The following is a 16,710-nucleotide window of genomic DNA, read 5'->3' as shown; positions in this document are numbered from 1 at the left end:
AGCCAAGCTCTTCCTCACACACAGTAGCCATGAACATATAAGGTCAAAAGGAATGGGAGTTATTTTAAGACGACAACAGCAGGCTAAGACAAAAATGGAAATGTGTGAAGCATTCACACACACACACACACACACACAAAGAGGGTACTAGGCCATCTGTTGGGGCAGATGTTTTGACAGTGATTGTGAATGTTCCTCAGAAACCAAGGCAGGACTTTCACATTTACTCATTCAGGCTGTGATTGAAAGTGAGAAGTTGGTTTGAAAGATTTCCAGAGCTTGATACAAACCTTGGTTTCACTTCCTGATATATGCCTGTATGTATCTTTCATACATCTTCAACAACAGTCCAAATAGAACATGTGCTTGCAGCCAAACCTGAAGCCGAGGAACACTGTGTACCAATTTCGTATTTATTTCATGAGCACAGCATATGAAATACATCAGACAGTAAAGCATTTTTAAGAAAAATAAATAAATAAAACACAAGCAACTCGGTGACCTTTCAGGCGGGTATCTGATATTAACTATGCTGGTATGTGCCACTGATGACGAAGTGATGCAGAAGTGAAATTACAGCTTGTACCCTGTGAATCATTTGCAATGACTCATAACATGCAAGCAACAGAGCAGCAGTACAGGTCAATGTGAGCTTATCAGCAGCTGCGACCTGAGGCAAGGGTGGTGGTTTAAGAGGGAGATAGAGAGAGGTGGGTGTGTGTGTGTGTGTGTGAGAGAGAGAGAGAGAGAGAGAGAGAGAGAGAGAGAGAGAGAGAGAGAGAGAGAGAGAAAGAAAGCCTGTTATCACAGAAGGGTTGTTGAATGAGGCAGCTGCTCAATTTGTGTATTTAATGAGGATATTATTCCAGCCTTAGACTGGCACCTGCATGTGTGACAGAGGGTCAAACAAAACTCATTGAGCAGCTGTTCGTCCTCGGAACACAGGAGGCCCTGTTCCTTTGGCTTAGTAGAACCACTGCGTTGCCTGCCAGTAGTTAGAGACAGATCTGTATGTGCTCTACCTTCACACGTGCCCTCATACGTGGGTGAAACGCATTTGATATAGGGAGGCAAAAGGAAGAAGCACTTGCTAGCACAGTGGCTTTGAGTGGTTTACATCATCAAAGCTGGTCACCATTTACATTGATATTGAAATTAGTCTGATAAACAGGCAAGGTTCTGTGTGAAACACTTATGCAGGCACACTAAACAAGTGCTGCTGCCTCAGCCACATTTCAACCATGAAGGCTGTAATTACACATCTCTTTTGGTTGCACTTAAAGTGTGCAATTTATCTTCTCTCAGAACAGATCTTTCAAAGTTTACCTACAAAATCATAAGACCAACAGGACTGCTGTAAAGTGGAAATTGTTGGAAAGTATTTACTGATGCAGACATAATTTGAGGCAGTGTTACAGAAGAAACTACAGTGTAAAATTTTATAAATCACTTCCATGAATTCTTGAAGGAAAAAAAAATTAAATGGGGGCTTTTCATGAGTGAGAACATTACGTGGAGAAAACAAAGTAGTCCATTCTGTTACCTATTACAAGATTCATGACACTGAAGTTTCATAATTTCATTAAAGTTTAAAGTCCTCACTTTTTGATTTAAAGCCAAGACAATAGGTGTTCAATTTAAACTGATGATAGGAGGGACTTCAATTTCACTTCAAGATTATTGTTGTACTTCAGTGCACCATGTTAAAAACACAGACTACATTTTTTGTAAACTGATGTCTATTTACTGCTTCTATAAACAATCACATAAAATCAGCAGTGCTCATGTGCCATCGTAGAATCAATGGTTAAAGCAAAAAGTATGGCTGCACTTGTTATAAATCAGTATAAATAATTAAAATGTAACGGCCTCAACATTTTCCCTTTAATCAAAACTCTCACATATATGAGGTGAAGTCGACTGTAAAAGTAAACTGTCTGTGCAATACAAAGGTGAAAAGGGAACATCTTTACACAAATTTTGATTATTCAAGTTTTAAGAAGTATCAAGTTAGAAATGCCTTTATCCTGACAAACAACAGTAAATAAAAATACTCAAATTTAGTTCATTTACATAAAAACCTTTATGACGCCAAAGTGATCTAATGTTAAAAGAAGTGGCCAATATCTGAAAAACACATTAAACAATTTAATTTTTCTGATCCAGTTTCTACACCACTATCCACCAGTACACATGGACAAAAACAATGAAAGGCAACATTAGGAATGTTTTTTTTTTTTTTTGTTTGTTTTTTTTAAATGATAAACACAGCAGCGTTTAGTTTTTACTGAGGTGTGATGGAGGTGCTACAGGTGATATAACTGAAGCTCAGCGTGTAACTGCGTGCAGGAAATGTGGACAATCAGTCCGAAGGCTTCATGGTAAAGTAAGGCTGATTAAAGCTTCGGCTTGGTCACAGAGCCCGGGTTGTTCTGCTCTCTCCGCTCTGTGTAGAACAGAATATAAGCCTTGGCTTTGGCTACAGTCTCCTCGCTGACTACAGTCACAGTGCTGTCATTAAAGTGATACCAGCAGCCCTCATGTAGACCATATGCTGTGTAATGACCTGATCCCACCCTGGCAGAAACAAATCAACAGAAAAAGTCAGATTACCAACACATTGGGGAAGTATTTCTTATTTTGCATTTTAAAAAACAAAATAAACAGTAATGAAGACAGAGAAGCTTGTAGATCACTAATGGTTTGTGTGGTTTGTGGTTTTACCTTCAATGAGAAAGATCACAAAATTGCAACATCAATTTAAATATTAAATATATACAGAGTGAGTTTTTAATCCCATATGTTTGGATTTATTGCGAACTCATTTATGGTCCACAGGTTTGCTAAACAATTAGCAAACTGTGTTCATAGTTTTGATAGAAAGTGATGTCTATCACAGTGACAACCAAACTACTTTAAATGCTGTTCCATTTAATAGTGATTCTAAATTTCCCATTTAGGAAATGGTGAGAGTTTGAACCTGGAGTAATTTATATTTAGATTTCTGCCTAAAAGGGAAGGCATATCAAGCAGCAACAGATAATCTCACAAAGATAAATGTTTGGCTGCCAGGATTGTTAAGTTATCGGAATCACTTTAAGGGCAAATTTATTCATATAACAATGTAATAGCACATTCTCAAATATAATCCTATTTAAATATAGTTATTGTATAATTAGTCAGCATATGATAGTGTGGAAAGCCTTAAGGTGCAGTATCACCACCTACAGGTGAGATTAGGGATAATACTATGAAAAGTTTGTCTAATACAATAACTTGTGACACAGATGCAGTAACTAAAGGAAAACACAAGACAGACTGATTTGTATTTTGTTAAGGGATGAAAACGCAAACTTGGTCAGCAACATAGACATTCACTTACCCAGACCCATGATGCACCACTACTGCAGCAAGGTCATACAGGCAATTCTCATGGAGACTGTTTTCAGACTGAAAACACAAACACATTGAATCCAACATCAATAGTTATATACTTTATAATAGCTTATACTTTAATACTTAATGGCTAACTCCAGTGCTCACCTCCAGTAAGTAGCAAGTCAGGTCAAGGCCTCGCAGTGGAAACTCCACATAGGTATCAACTTTATTTCTTAGAAAAGCTGTCCAGTGAAACCTCTTTAGATGCAAACACAGGACCTACAACACAGACAGAATAGACCAGACCATCAAAGCAAAAGCACTGAAATACTTGTTGCACTAAAAATTGTTGGGGAAATACACCAAACCTTAGGCATTTTCTGAATCCAGAATTTCTTTGTGGATTTTTGTCGTTTTTTACATTTATGGCACATGTAGAGCTCCGTTTCATCAAGTTCCTCCAGGTCAGTGAAACTAAAAAGGCAGTCTAAAGAGAGAGGGGAAAAAAAAATACAAAGTGCACTTCACTTGCTTCACAGCATTCTTCTGATGTGTATTATACTTCAACTCTTAAAGGGAAGTACAGTGGTACAGTGCTGGAAGAAACATAGAAGGATGAACAGTGTGTGAAGGGAATACAATGTCAGACATTATGCAACAGTTAGTTCTAGCCTAAACATGATTGAGCTGCACTGTTGCATCTGATCATCAAGGTAATTTTATGGACCATGGGTTACTAAATAATACCATAGGTTCTGTTATATCAAGGTGTTTAACATATATTATTTTCAAAAATGTTAAACATTACAGTCATGATCATTTATTATAGTCACAGTGTTATTTTAAATTACATTAATACATTTTCTTTTGTAGAACATGTCTACAAAACATTAAAGGTATGAAATTAAAAGATAATATTTGACTTCACTTGATTTCTGAAATCAGGAAGTGAGACAATATCTCTGTAAAGGCTTGATGTTTTAGTATGTTGTTTGAGAGTAAGTACAGAGAGTCCCAATGGCTTTTGGTCTTCCTTCATCACTGATTGGTGGGGAAAATGTGTGCTTGGCCCCCTTAATTGCTGCTGGCTGGTATTTATTAATATTAATATTACTCTGTTGCCTAGCAACAGGCCACCTGTGGTGGAACTACTTTTCTGTTGCAGACAAAATGGTCAATATTAAACAGACATTTAAAACAAGGTTCATCACATCTAAACTATACTGTTTCTGTTTTCTAAAACAGGACAAAATTGTGTTATTGTAAATAGTATCACAGCAGTAATATTTCTTAATAGTTTCTTAATAAAAAATGGACATTTAATACCTGTCTATAATATAAAGTAAACTATGCTAAATAATTACCAACACTGTCCCAAAGTCTATAGTCAATTTATATTATTAGCTTTAATATTTCATAAGTCTGCTTAATGCCCCAATAATATTACATATGTATTGAATACCAAGTACCCCCCCATAAAAATAAATACAAAACAATAATAATAAATAAATAATAATAATGATTAAAAAAAACAATACACACAATGAGCAGAATATTTACTTACCTCTCAAAGTGCACATGGGCCCTGGTTCCTGGTCCTTTGTCCTTTTTACTCTAAACTGGCTGGGAATGTCCAAGGAGAGGTCTAAAGGAAAGAAATATTACTCAACAAGAGCACTTAAAACCTTCTGATGGGAAATGCTGGAGAAAAATCTTACCTAAAAATGGGTCAAATTTCTTCGACTCTGTGCCACAGATCAAGCAGTTTACTTCACTGTGCAGGACACCACCAAATACATCAGTGACCATAGTTGGAACACCGTTACTGAAATATAATGAAATTATACAAGAGATACAATCTTTGTAAGGCATGTCTATACCAAATTCATCTTCTTCTTGTGTGAAACTGGATTACACTGCCATATCGCTTTACACAAATCAATGACCACGCCATAACAAACTGCCCATTGGTGCTGCTGCTGAGCATGCTTCATTTGTTCAGTCTATCTAACACAGGACTGATAATGGCATCACAAAAGGGTGGCTCCACTTCCAGTCTTGGGATTTGTCAAAACAACTGTGTGTGTGTGTGTGTGTGTGTGTGTGTGTGTGTGTGTGATGGGGTGCCATCTGTACAGTATTAGCATTACTATTATTATGCAAGAACAAACTGATATGATCACAATTACTGCTAGAACATCAGCCTGTATTTTTTTAATATTTGATATATTTGCAAATATGAATAGCAAAATGGACACGAAATATATGGGTGCCTAGATGTGCTGGAAAGTCTGGGAGCAGGTCTTCAGCAGTGAAAACTAACTGCAAGTCAGCTAATCATCTGAGAGGCTATTTTTCCAAACACCATTTTATTTTTACAAACGCTTTAATAAAAACATGTCTAAGACAATAAATAATATAACTACTCGTCAGCCCATGACGGGTATCTGGCTCACGGACAACATATCAATATGCAGAATTTGCAGTAAATCATTTGTTTTTGTGACTACCCATGCCTATACATGTGATAAAGCACTTTGTCCAAGTATGTAACTACTTCCAAGTATGTAAAGATGAGTTTAAATGTTTAATATGAGCTCATTGTAGCTCAGCTAAAGTGTTTAATGTTTCAGGGCATACAGGTGGTTCTGTTACAAATAGTTATATTCATAGGAGTGAGTGTAGTCAGGGATAAAATATAACCAGAAACAGCACAGCTGGCTGGTTTACATTAAGTAAAATTCACCAAGTTAGTGGTGGTGCAGCTGGTGGTGGTGTGCAGCGTGTGTGTGTAGGTCTTACATGCTGCATTTGCTTCCTGAGTTAAGGTCTGGGAGCACGCTAGACCCAGGCAACCCGTTCTTACTGCCCTGTAGCTCTCTGTGGAGGTGATCCAGTAGGTACCGCAAGAACTCATGGGCATCCTGCTGCTGATAGCCCCTGCAGAATTAATGAAGCACAGCACACAGAGTATAGTCAAGACTGGTACTAGGCCTAGGAAACTGACATCCCTCCTATCTCAGTGAATCAAACTGCTAGCAATATAGACTTACTGAACACACAATTAGGAGCATGTGTACACCTGCTAATTCAGGCAATCATCTAATCCACCCATTAAGTGGCAGCAGTGCATTTCATGAAATCATGCAGCTATAGCAAGCATCTTCGGGTAATATATATTCTGAATTCTCTCAAAGGTAGTTAGAAAGTTTTGTTCTAGAATAACACTAACAACTAGCTATATTGCTCTAGGCTTCTTCACTCAGCTTTTCAAATATAAATCTGAGCTTCAGTTTGCTAGCAATTTCCTATTACGTTCCTCATGCAAATAACTGTCTACCAATGTTAAATTATTAAAGTAATGGAGTGAATGAACTGAAATGAGCCAGAAGCGAGCAATGGTTCCTCTTTTGTGCAAACATAAAAGCACATTTTTGTCAGATCTAACAGTTGGAAATATCTGAATACATTTACAACTAGGTAAGAAAAGGCATCTTTTATTTTTCAGTCCTCAGAAGTCAGAAGCAGCAGAGCTAAAAAGGAGTCTGAGAAATGCTATTGCACTATAGTGTAACTCCTACAGTCACAGAAAAAGACAAAGGAGCCTACAGTGGTACAGATCATGTACTTGAACAAGAGTCACATTACCTGAAACTTGGCATAATTTTCCAGATGACATAGAACAGAGCATCTGGGCTAAATGCAGTCTGACTTCCCTGCCAAAGGGAACAAAGGGTTTTCCTGAGCTCCTCTACCAGGGACCTAAAACACACACAAAAAAGTAAAAAAGAAAAAAGATTATTCAACAATTTATTTAAAAATTAAATATAAAAAGATAAACTCATGCAAAAGAACCTACAGTATAATTGCAGGTTGTCTCCTTAATGAAAAACTTACTAATATGTCCAAAACTAACAGTTAGCGTTCTAAAGTTTAATAAATACACAAAAGAGTATAAGGTCAGTGTGCCCTTTTAGAAGCATGACTTGCAAAAGAATTAAAATAATATTCACTGGCAAATTAATAATAGCAAATACTATCATAATTTCAAGACAAACACCAATTTAAAACAAAATCATTACTCTTCATAGTTTCTACAGATAATAGAAAACCCAAAACCAACCACCCCAACTGCCCATCTACTCAAGATGACCTTACACACTGCTGTCCCCTTGGCTTCGGGTGTGGTACATTCTCCTTCCTGCAGTCTTTCCGCTCCGCAGTGCTACTGCTGGCATGTCTTTAAAGTAGCAGCTAAACTCGGGAATGTTACTGTAAAGAAAAAAACTAATTTTACTTAAAGTTTAAAAGACAAAAAACATTCAGTGTTAAAGACTTTCACTTGTACAGCAAAATAAGGCACACACCATTATATAAAGATTTATATTGTTCATATTGCTGAATTACGTATTATTGTTAAATCTATTGTTTGGCTGAGTTGGGCTTATTCTCTTTGTTAGCAGATACCTAGTACATTTATCAGTTGTGTTGAAACAGTAGGGACTGGGTTGACAAATTAATGGTGGTTGTACTCCAAGGCCACTGGTCAGTGAGAACAAAATAAATCTTTGTAAGTTTACTCAAGAACTGAGTGTGTGTGGCTCTCTATCTACAACACTGTACCACTAGTAAGTGCAGAATATTTTGAAAAAGCTAAGCAGTCTTTATAAATCTGGGCAGATTTTAAATGCTGCTTATATAAAGCATATTACACGACATAAGTTTTAAACATTATATAGGTTTTGCAACAGTAGCCATCAACCCAGTCAACCAAAATGGATGAACAAAAAACAGCAGCAGTGATCAAGTCACAAATGTCTGTTATGGTGCTGTGACATTGACACCAGACACCTTGTACTAGTTGGGCCAATCACAGCCCAGAGGAGGGCTCAGAACTATAGATAAAGTGGTCAGGATTTCAGTTTGGTAACTAAAAAAACACCAGAGCATTTCAATTTAAACCACAGTCTCTACTTACTCAAAAAAATGTCTTTTTGTGCCAAACACTTACATTTGAAGTTAAAGCCTTTTCCATTAACTAGAAATAAAAATGACTACAATACGTTCTTACAGCACACTATACAAAAACACATTTTAAAACTCATGGTGACATCTTTCAGGTTGTGGCTGTTACTAAGTTTACTTGATCTTTATATCAGCTTAATGACTCATGCAGCTTATAGCACTGGTTGTGGTTTAACAGACAAGTCAGCTGGTGAGAGCAGTCAGCCGAGTGTTCTTGGCATCCATTAGCACCAGCTGACTGGACAGAGTCCCTGCTTTCTGCTTTCCTTCTACACAGCACCACAAAGGGTTGGGCTGCATTCCAGCTTCAGTGACAAACCATGCTAGCCCTGCATCCCCACAGATTCCAAAGAAATCCATACCCAAGAGACTGGAGGATGGCATTCATGAAGCAAGTGTTGCCCAGGTTGCGGAGGCCAGTGGCACTCCGAGCAGGGGGCCCTTCCTGAAATGAAATGGGTATAAAACATTTTATGGCTAGGTCTGTTTGCATAGTGTTTACACATCAGAGCAAAGCTACTAATGATTAACAAATCTGTTACAGACACACTAAAAAATCACATAAAACAAGTCCACATGTTGCTCAACATTAGAATTAGGCAACAATGCATTGTTTCTTGCAAAAAGGACACACACACACTTATTATCCACAACATGGATTCAGGGAAAATAATTAACCTGTACCTCAGCCAGTAAAGTTAGTTTAATTTCTACAGTGGGGGATTTTTTTTGTTGTTGCAGTTTACACTTACACCATCTGCAGGCATCCTGAGGTCAGGAGAGGAACTCCCCGACAGTTTTCTTTTCCTCTGTCTGTCAGAAGTCATCACAGAGCTGACAAAGAGGAAATACATGTGTGTACTGTACATTTACAAACAGCTCAATTTTTTCAGAAACAACTTCAATATACACTCCATTAATATCAATACACCACCTACAAGGTATACAGCTATCAGCTCTCATAGAAACTGTAATTACAAGTCACTACTGAATCATTCAGTGCTTTTTTTTTTCCTGTAAATTAACTCATAACTACTCATCCTTTGCTACTGATCTGCACAGTGAGTACACCCAATACTTACATTTCCAAACTCTGAAGATGCTCCCTCACCCTCTGCACCTGGCCCAGCTTGGTGTCATTCACCACAAAGTCATCACATCTGTAACTACATAAAGAGGACAAATATTATGTTTAAATCACAATCTGTTTTATATTTGCACATTGTTCAATTTGGTAACAAGACTTGATTATACATACCAGAATGTACTATAACTGCTGCAGTCCATGCACACAGAATGCTGTTGAAGCTTCTCTGTTTTCTTCTGCCCAGTTGGTGAACACTGAACCTCCTCAAAATGCTTCTTAGCATGGCCATTGACGTACCTTACGGTATATAACACACATAAATCAACATGCCATACCATGCCATCAACATGAATTGAACCATGATTATTTGCTAATTAGTGAATGAAAGAAAACGGTTACCTTCCACAATGTACATTCAAACAGGTGAGGCAAACCCAAGGACTTTTATTTGACCGGCAAACTAGCCAAGAAAAAGAGAAACACAATACACGTTTTTAAAAAAAAAAATTAAATCCGAATTTAAATCTGTGAAAATAATCGTGATTTGAACATAGTATAATCCAGATTATTATTTAAGCATTGTCATGCAGAGCAACACAGTATTTCTGCACACACAATATTGATTTGAACATACAGTATTTACACTGGTCAGAGCTGTTTTTGTTTATTGTCTTTTGTGAAATGTCTTGTATTTTTTGTTTGAACCGTCTTTTGACCTGCACTGTCTTTATGTCTTGTCCTGGACCAGGTTGCACAGATGCACTTTATGTATCTAGGACTACTTACTAAGTCCTTATAGCTCTGTCTATGTTTTATGTAACACCATGATCCTGGAGAAACGTTCTCTCATTTCACTGTGTACTGCAACAGCTATACTGTATATGGTTGAAATGACAATACAAGCTTCCTGACTTGACACGTTTTCCTTTTAGAAAGTCGTGTTTAAACGTTTCCCTGCTTGTTTTTTTTTTAAAGCTGTTGTATAACTTGGACGTCAACACGAAACCGCTATGTGTTCATATTGAGTGCAATTACAAAAAAACACGTCAAATGACTGGAGGCAGCCGAGAAACAGCATCACGGGTGGAAACTTCGAGAAAAGATCAACCAGTGTAAGCACGTGGAGCTTCTGTGAAGGACAGCACACTGTGATTTAAAACAAAAATCCACCATTGGGGAAACAACTAACTTTATATACTCATTTAAAAAATAAATAACAAGTATTATACTCGCTGTGTGAAAGTAAACACCCTGGTGAGATTATTAGCTAGCTTTAATACCTTAATAAAGAGTGAGACTTTAGTTGTTATTCAGCACTCACCACTGCAACACCATGAAGAAGGTGAGCCGTGAGGGAAGCGGTTGGGATCCACCGCCACACACACCGTGGCGCTGAGATGCGGACACTCCATCACAACAAGGGCGAAGATACAGAGCAGGAAAACCAGATCCGAGCTTTTCCGCTAGATATTTTCACCCTCAAACGTAGACAACACTGTATTGTTTAACCAAAAACAGACAATGAATCGACACAGCAGAAGAAATACCGTTAGCTGACTAGACGAGTTAGCGCGTTAGCTCACAGGCTAAAGATACAAACACTAGCTGAGCTCGAGCGCTGATAAATACATCAAATTACATTAAAACACTAGTGTGTTTTTATTTTTTATTTTTTTTAAGATAAACAGATTTAAATAAAGTAAAATCTAAGGACTGTCACTACCAGCCCATAATAAAAGATAAACTGACCCATAGAAAGCGGTATCGAGCCAACGGGGAAGAGGCGCCCTCTAATGACGTCACAGGTTCAGCAGGGTCGCAGAGTCCACAAGCGGGACAAATATGGTAGTGTAACGATACCGTTTAAAACCGACAAATGCTTTCCTATCGTTAATCTACACATAAACGGACTGTTGGCTAGTAAATGTATATTGAGTCTCACCAAACCAGTGCTGCTGAAAAAAAAGGTGGTAGTGCTTTTATTTGGTCAAACCAGTCACTTAATAAGCCTCTGAAGTGTTTGAAACTCCTCACTTTTGCGACACCTGCTGGTGATGTACTGTAAACGCTTTAGAGGGAAATCTACTGTAATGTTACTCGTACAGTACATTTTAATCCGAATCAGAATCAGGTTTATTGGCCAAGTAAGTGTGTTGACGCACACAAGGAATCTGGTTCAAGGTGTTTGTGACTCTCAAAAGTACAGACATAAATAACACAATACTCTACATTTAGCTTGGACTATACAAGGCAGGACAAAAACAGACTATCCAAGACAATGCAGATGATGTTATACAATATAGGCAGTACGAGTATTAAATAGGAATACAGAATATATGACTGATCAGTTATGTACATAAAGTGTGAGTTGTGCATGGTAGTGCAATTAACAGTATTGTGCAATATTATGCTTTTGTACACTATACAGCAGCAGTAATGTGTGAAACATACTGATGATGTGATGACTGACAGTTCTGATAATGTAGTACTTATAGATATGAAGCATTGAATATAATTATGGTGAGTTGTTAATCAGTTTGATTGCCTGATTGTTACTGTGTCTGGCAGTTTTGGAAAACAAATCTCTGTAGTGCCTGCTGAAAGGAGGAGCTGAAAGAGGATGTGTCCAGTGTGTGAAGGGTCAGTAGTGATTTTTCTGCCCGGTTTCTGGTTCTTGTATCGTAAAAGTCCTTGAGAATGGGCAGGGGGGCACCAATTATTTTTTCTGCTGTTTTTACTGTGCATTGCAGTCAGTTCCTGTCCTGTTTTGATGCTGCTCCAAACCAGATGGTGATGGATGTGCACAGGACAGATTCAATGACTGCAGTGTAGAACAGCATCAACAGTTACTGTGGCAGACCGTACTTCCTTAATCGATGTAGACAGTACATCCTCTGCTGGGCCTTTTTGATAATGGAGTTTATGTTGCACTCCCATTTCAGGTCTTGGGAAAAGGTAGCGCCCAGAAACTTGAAGGACTCCACAGATGACAAAGTGCTGTTGGATATTGTGAGGGGAGTAGTGAGTCCACTATCATCGCCACAGTTTTGACAGTGTTTAGCACTACACTGGACTAATTAATGTGGAGTTAAATAGTTAATAAAAACAGATCCATTTTTGCTATAAAAAGTGTACGTGAACCAGTCCAAACAAGTCCCCCTGGTTTCTTAAACATGCTTTTTCTCTTTTTCTAACACACTAATATTATATATATACACATACACACACATGTTAGTAAACGTAAATGTTAGTAATTCATAAAATGTAAGAGATTCCAATCAGCCTATGTCACATGTCATTGGCATTGATATTGGTGAAAATCAGAGAAGTCTCATAAAAAAACTAAAAAAAACATGGGATCAAAATATGGAATTGATTTTTTTTTTTATTAAAACATTTACCATCAGCACCCTTTACAAAACAAAGTTCAAGTCATTATGAACAGAGAAAATTTTTTCCATGTTTACTTTTGTAGTGTTAGTGCCAAAAATGAACAACTTAAAATCTACACACCATCAAAATGACAACATTAACAATTGTACTGTCTTAATTGTTCAGCATGTGTATATGCGAATATCCTAAAACTCACTTACATTATAAACACATTTCCAATCTGGCCAAATATTCAGCAGTGACTGCTTACACTCTTAAAAAAAGGCTACCTCAGAACCTGGTTCTAGGACCTGTCCATCTGGGGGAAAGTTTCTAAGTAGTCGTAATTCCACAATAGTTTGGAAACTACTTTAGTAAGTTAAGAAACTAACCAAAGACCCCTTGATGAAACCTTCTTGTAAAAAACCATTGTTCTGATGTCCAAGATTTAATATGAAGTTTTGAGAAGTATTAATGCTGACAATGGGTGTTCCTTTGTGGTCTATGCATTTTCAGTAATTTGAAGGGGTATCTCAGGTCCAGGAGAGTTTGGGTCTTCTTTCACTTTTGTTTCCTTTGCTTTGATTTTTTTGCTCTTGCTAGGCCTATAAAGAACAAATCCAAAATTACACATTTGAAAATTATATACATATGAAAAGAGAATATAATTAGGAATGAAAAGTATATAATATATATATTTATATACTAACTTCTTCTGCAATGTCAGAACAAGAACAACTATGAGAATGATGGCTCCAATAACACCTAAAACAGCTCCCAAAATAATGCCTGTGCACAGAAAAACATTTTAATGACACTGGAAATGAACAGCTCAATCAGAGGTTGTATATTTCATTATTTAAAAAAAAGGTGGGGTGGGGTGGGGTGTTCACCAATTGGTGTGTCTGATTCCATGTCACTGTTACCATCATTTTTGTTCTCATCATCTGTTCAAAGCAGACAAACAAATGCATTTAGGCATGACTTTCCCTGATTAAAAAACATACAAAAATAGAATAACTAATAAATAATCACCTAATATTCCAAAACATGTGGCATTGCAATGATTTAAATCCAAGAAACGGTTTCCATTGCCCACACAGCCAGTCCAGGCAAATGTTGTGCATTTTCCCTGAGCATCATCGTAGTAATATCGTAGATAATGACCATAACAGTCACCCGGAGCCTTTGGCAAATGGCAAGCTAGAGTTCCTGATGTGAAAAAGAAGTGCAATACATTTGACATTATATATTCTAATTAATGTCAGATCCTGACAAATTAATTTCTACCATGTTGCAGAAAGCCAAAAGAATAGCTGAGTAATTAAACGGCAGCTGCAGTATATAACAATGGATAATGCAAAAAGGAACTCACTGTCTGTTGGATACAGTTTGTCGGCATTGATGGAGCAGTTTCTCATGCAGTAAAACTCATAATTGAAGCGGTTTTGATTTCCACCCTCTCCCTTGTAACGGAATGGATAGCACTTATCTGCAGTCTTGTTGTAGTACAAGTAGACTTGGATGTCTTTGTCAGAGTCAATGCCTTCATCTTTTGGCAGGTCACAGAAATCTATATTTTGAAAAAGTTGAACTTTGATGAATTGTGTCATTATATTGTGTCAGCAAGTCACACTGAAAAAAAAGCATGTGCAGTCAGCCAACGCCTAGTTTTTATAGTGGCTATAAACTAACTAGGCTACAAGGAACATGAAACTCTGGTTTTGGTTATGGCAGCAGTAACAAAGATTGTGTTATAGTAGTGACTCACAAGAAACCAACACATATTGAGTCCATATTTATGTAAACCTTACTTATAGCTTTGGATAACATTTTCATTCTAATTGAGGATAGACAATTTCCTGAACATATATACATGTGAGAAATTTTAGCTGACTGTATTTTGTATCTTCTGGTAGGGAAAAAATGTTGAGTTTAGTATGAAAACCTTTTTTTAAGCCTATCTCCACACTAAAGATAACTTTTATTTGTGATTTCCTACACTGTCTATAAATTTTCTGTATAGACAAATTTAGTACATTGATATTTGTTTAAACCCATGTGAAAACCACTGTTCAATTGCTTGATATTAAACTTAATATTATAGTTGATCTTAAACCCTAATTTATACTTATGGCTTTAAATAATCTGGCCAACACACTGTAATGGATAGTCTATGTAGCAGAATCTTGTATCAGAATGAACAGCCACACTTTAGGTGGGAATGTGACATTGTAAATTGTTCATAATCTTCTAAGCTTCATTTTCCAAAATGGAATAGAAAAGTAAAAAAAAAAAAAATGTAACACACTAAACACACTCCAAAAATAAACACACTCACAGCAGAAAATGCAGTTTACGACTGGGTATTTTCTGGATAATGGGTAACAAATTTACCTGGTATTTGTTGCTGTCCCTTGATACAATAAAATACAGCACAAATTAGAAAAAATTTGCTGAAGTTCCTCATGGTGTTAAGTTCTCTGGTGATGAAGCTGAAGTAAATGAGGGCTCATAAACTGCATTTGAGTGGAGAACACACTGAACTTTGTACTTTTTCATGCTAATAAAGCAGTCACACAGTTGACAAAGAGAAAAATGGTTTATTCAGTTACGACATATTCATAAAAAATATAACTCTGAAACAGTGATGTCTAACTGTAATTTTTAATTCTTGTTTTAAAAATGGTTATAAAGTCTTATTCCTCTAGCATATGCTTTTAATTTTTTTATCATGATAGATTTCTATCTTGTAATGTATGCTATTGCTTGACATAGTGGGCTTGTTAATGATTATGGGACTCCTCCCTGTCCCTACACCTGTCCATCTGGATGTGGAGGTAGACAATGAAGTCTATCTCTTCAAAAACATGTTAATTTTCCATTTATTATTTCGCAAGCTATGAATTCCAGTTTCTTTAAGATATTTTATATCTCAGCGGTTCTCAAAGTGTGGTACATTGACCTCTAATTGTTCATGAAGTATAACCACGAGTCTTCAAAAGTTCAACTTCATATGTGGAAAGTTCTTCCAACAATATACTCTTAGAGACCAATAAATAGCCAGAATAGTATGAATATTATGAGAATGTTATGAGTTGCATTATGTTCATAAAATAAAGCCTTACTGATGGGGTCCACTGATTTGATAATACAGGGGTCTTTGGCTGTGATAGTGTTCATTAATATAGTCAATAATGGGAATAAAAATTGTTACTATGTTTTTAAAGAAAAACAAAGGAATAAAAAAACATCTTTAAAAGTGTAGCCTATATTTCCTGAATTCATTCATTCATTCATTCATTTTCTACTGCTTATCCGAACTACCTCGGGTCACGGGGAGCCTGTGCCTATCTCAGGCGTCATAGGGCATCAAGGCAGGATTCACCCTGGACGGAGTGCCAACCCATCGCAGGGCACACACACACTCATTCACTCACGCAATCACACACTAGGGACAATTTTCCAGAGATGCCAATCAACCTACCATGCATGTCTTTGGACCGGGGGAGGAAACTGGAGTACCCGGAGGAAACCCCCGAGGCACGGGGAGAACATGCAAACTCCACACACACAAGGCGGAGGCAGGAATCGAACCCCCAACCCTGGAGGTGTGAGGCGAACGTGCTAACCACTAAGCCACCGTGCCCCCCTTTCCTGAATTTGCAGTTATAATTATGTTGGATTTGTAGAAGCCAACATAATTCGGATATGTTGTAGACCCTGGTCTGAAGTTTGTTGCTATGACTTTTCTAAGCGATCCGAGTTCCGGTACTTCCAGTACCGGGTCTCAAATTGGCCTTTTTTCCCATAGACTCCCATTATAAACTTTGGAGGTTTATAACTCG

At 37.2% G+C, this 16,710-nt stretch overlaps 2 protein-coding genes across 2 annotated transcripts; both read right to left on the bottom strand.

The window, feature by feature from the left end:
• Positions 1-1,721: 1,721 nt before the first annotated feature.
• On the bottom strand, positions 1,722-11,429 carry usp3 (ubiquitin specific peptidase 3). Its single transcript, XM_060887005.1, has 16 exons — positions 11,240-11,429; positions 10,812-10,985; positions 9,890-9,950; positions 9,662-9,787; positions 9,486-9,569; positions 9,156-9,237; positions 8,766-8,848; positions 7,537-7,650; positions 7,027-7,140; positions 6,181-6,318; positions 5,097-5,203; positions 4,943-5,023; positions 3,747-3,865; positions 3,544-3,657; positions 3,383-3,450; positions 1,722-2,577 (listed from the first exon to the last, which is right to left on the bottom strand). The coding sequence occupies exons 2-16, from the start codon at positions 10,900-10,902 to the stop codon at positions 2,397-2,399; spliced, it is 1,563 nt and encodes a 520-aa protein (XP_060742988.1). The 5' UTR covers positions 10,903-10,985; positions 11,240-11,429; the 3' UTR covers positions 1,722-2,396.
• A 1,428-nt stretch (positions 11,430-12,857) lies between these two features.
• On the bottom strand, positions 12,858-15,404 carry si:dkeyp-73b11.8 (BPTI/Kunitz domain-containing protein). Its single transcript, XM_060886714.1, has 6 exons — positions 15,260-15,404; positions 14,238-14,435; positions 13,898-14,074; positions 13,756-13,809; positions 13,573-13,651; positions 12,858-13,467 (listed from the first exon to the last, which is right to left on the bottom strand). Exons 1-6 carry the CDS (start codon positions 15,330-15,332, stop codon positions 13,365-13,367), a joined length of 684 nt encoding a protein of 227 aa, XP_060742697.1. The 5' UTR covers positions 15,333-15,404; the 3' UTR covers positions 12,858-13,364.
• Positions 15,405-16,710: the final 1,306 nt, after the last annotated feature.

Source organism: Tachysurus vachellii, chromosome 14 (assembly GCF_030014155.1).
Source record: "Tachysurus vachellii isolate PV-2020 chromosome 14, HZAU_Pvac_v1, whole genome shotgun sequence".
NCBI lineage: Eukaryota > Metazoa > Chordata > Actinopteri > Siluriformes > Bagridae > Tachysurus > Tachysurus vachellii.
This window is presented reverse-complemented; position numbering and strand designations above follow the sequence as displayed.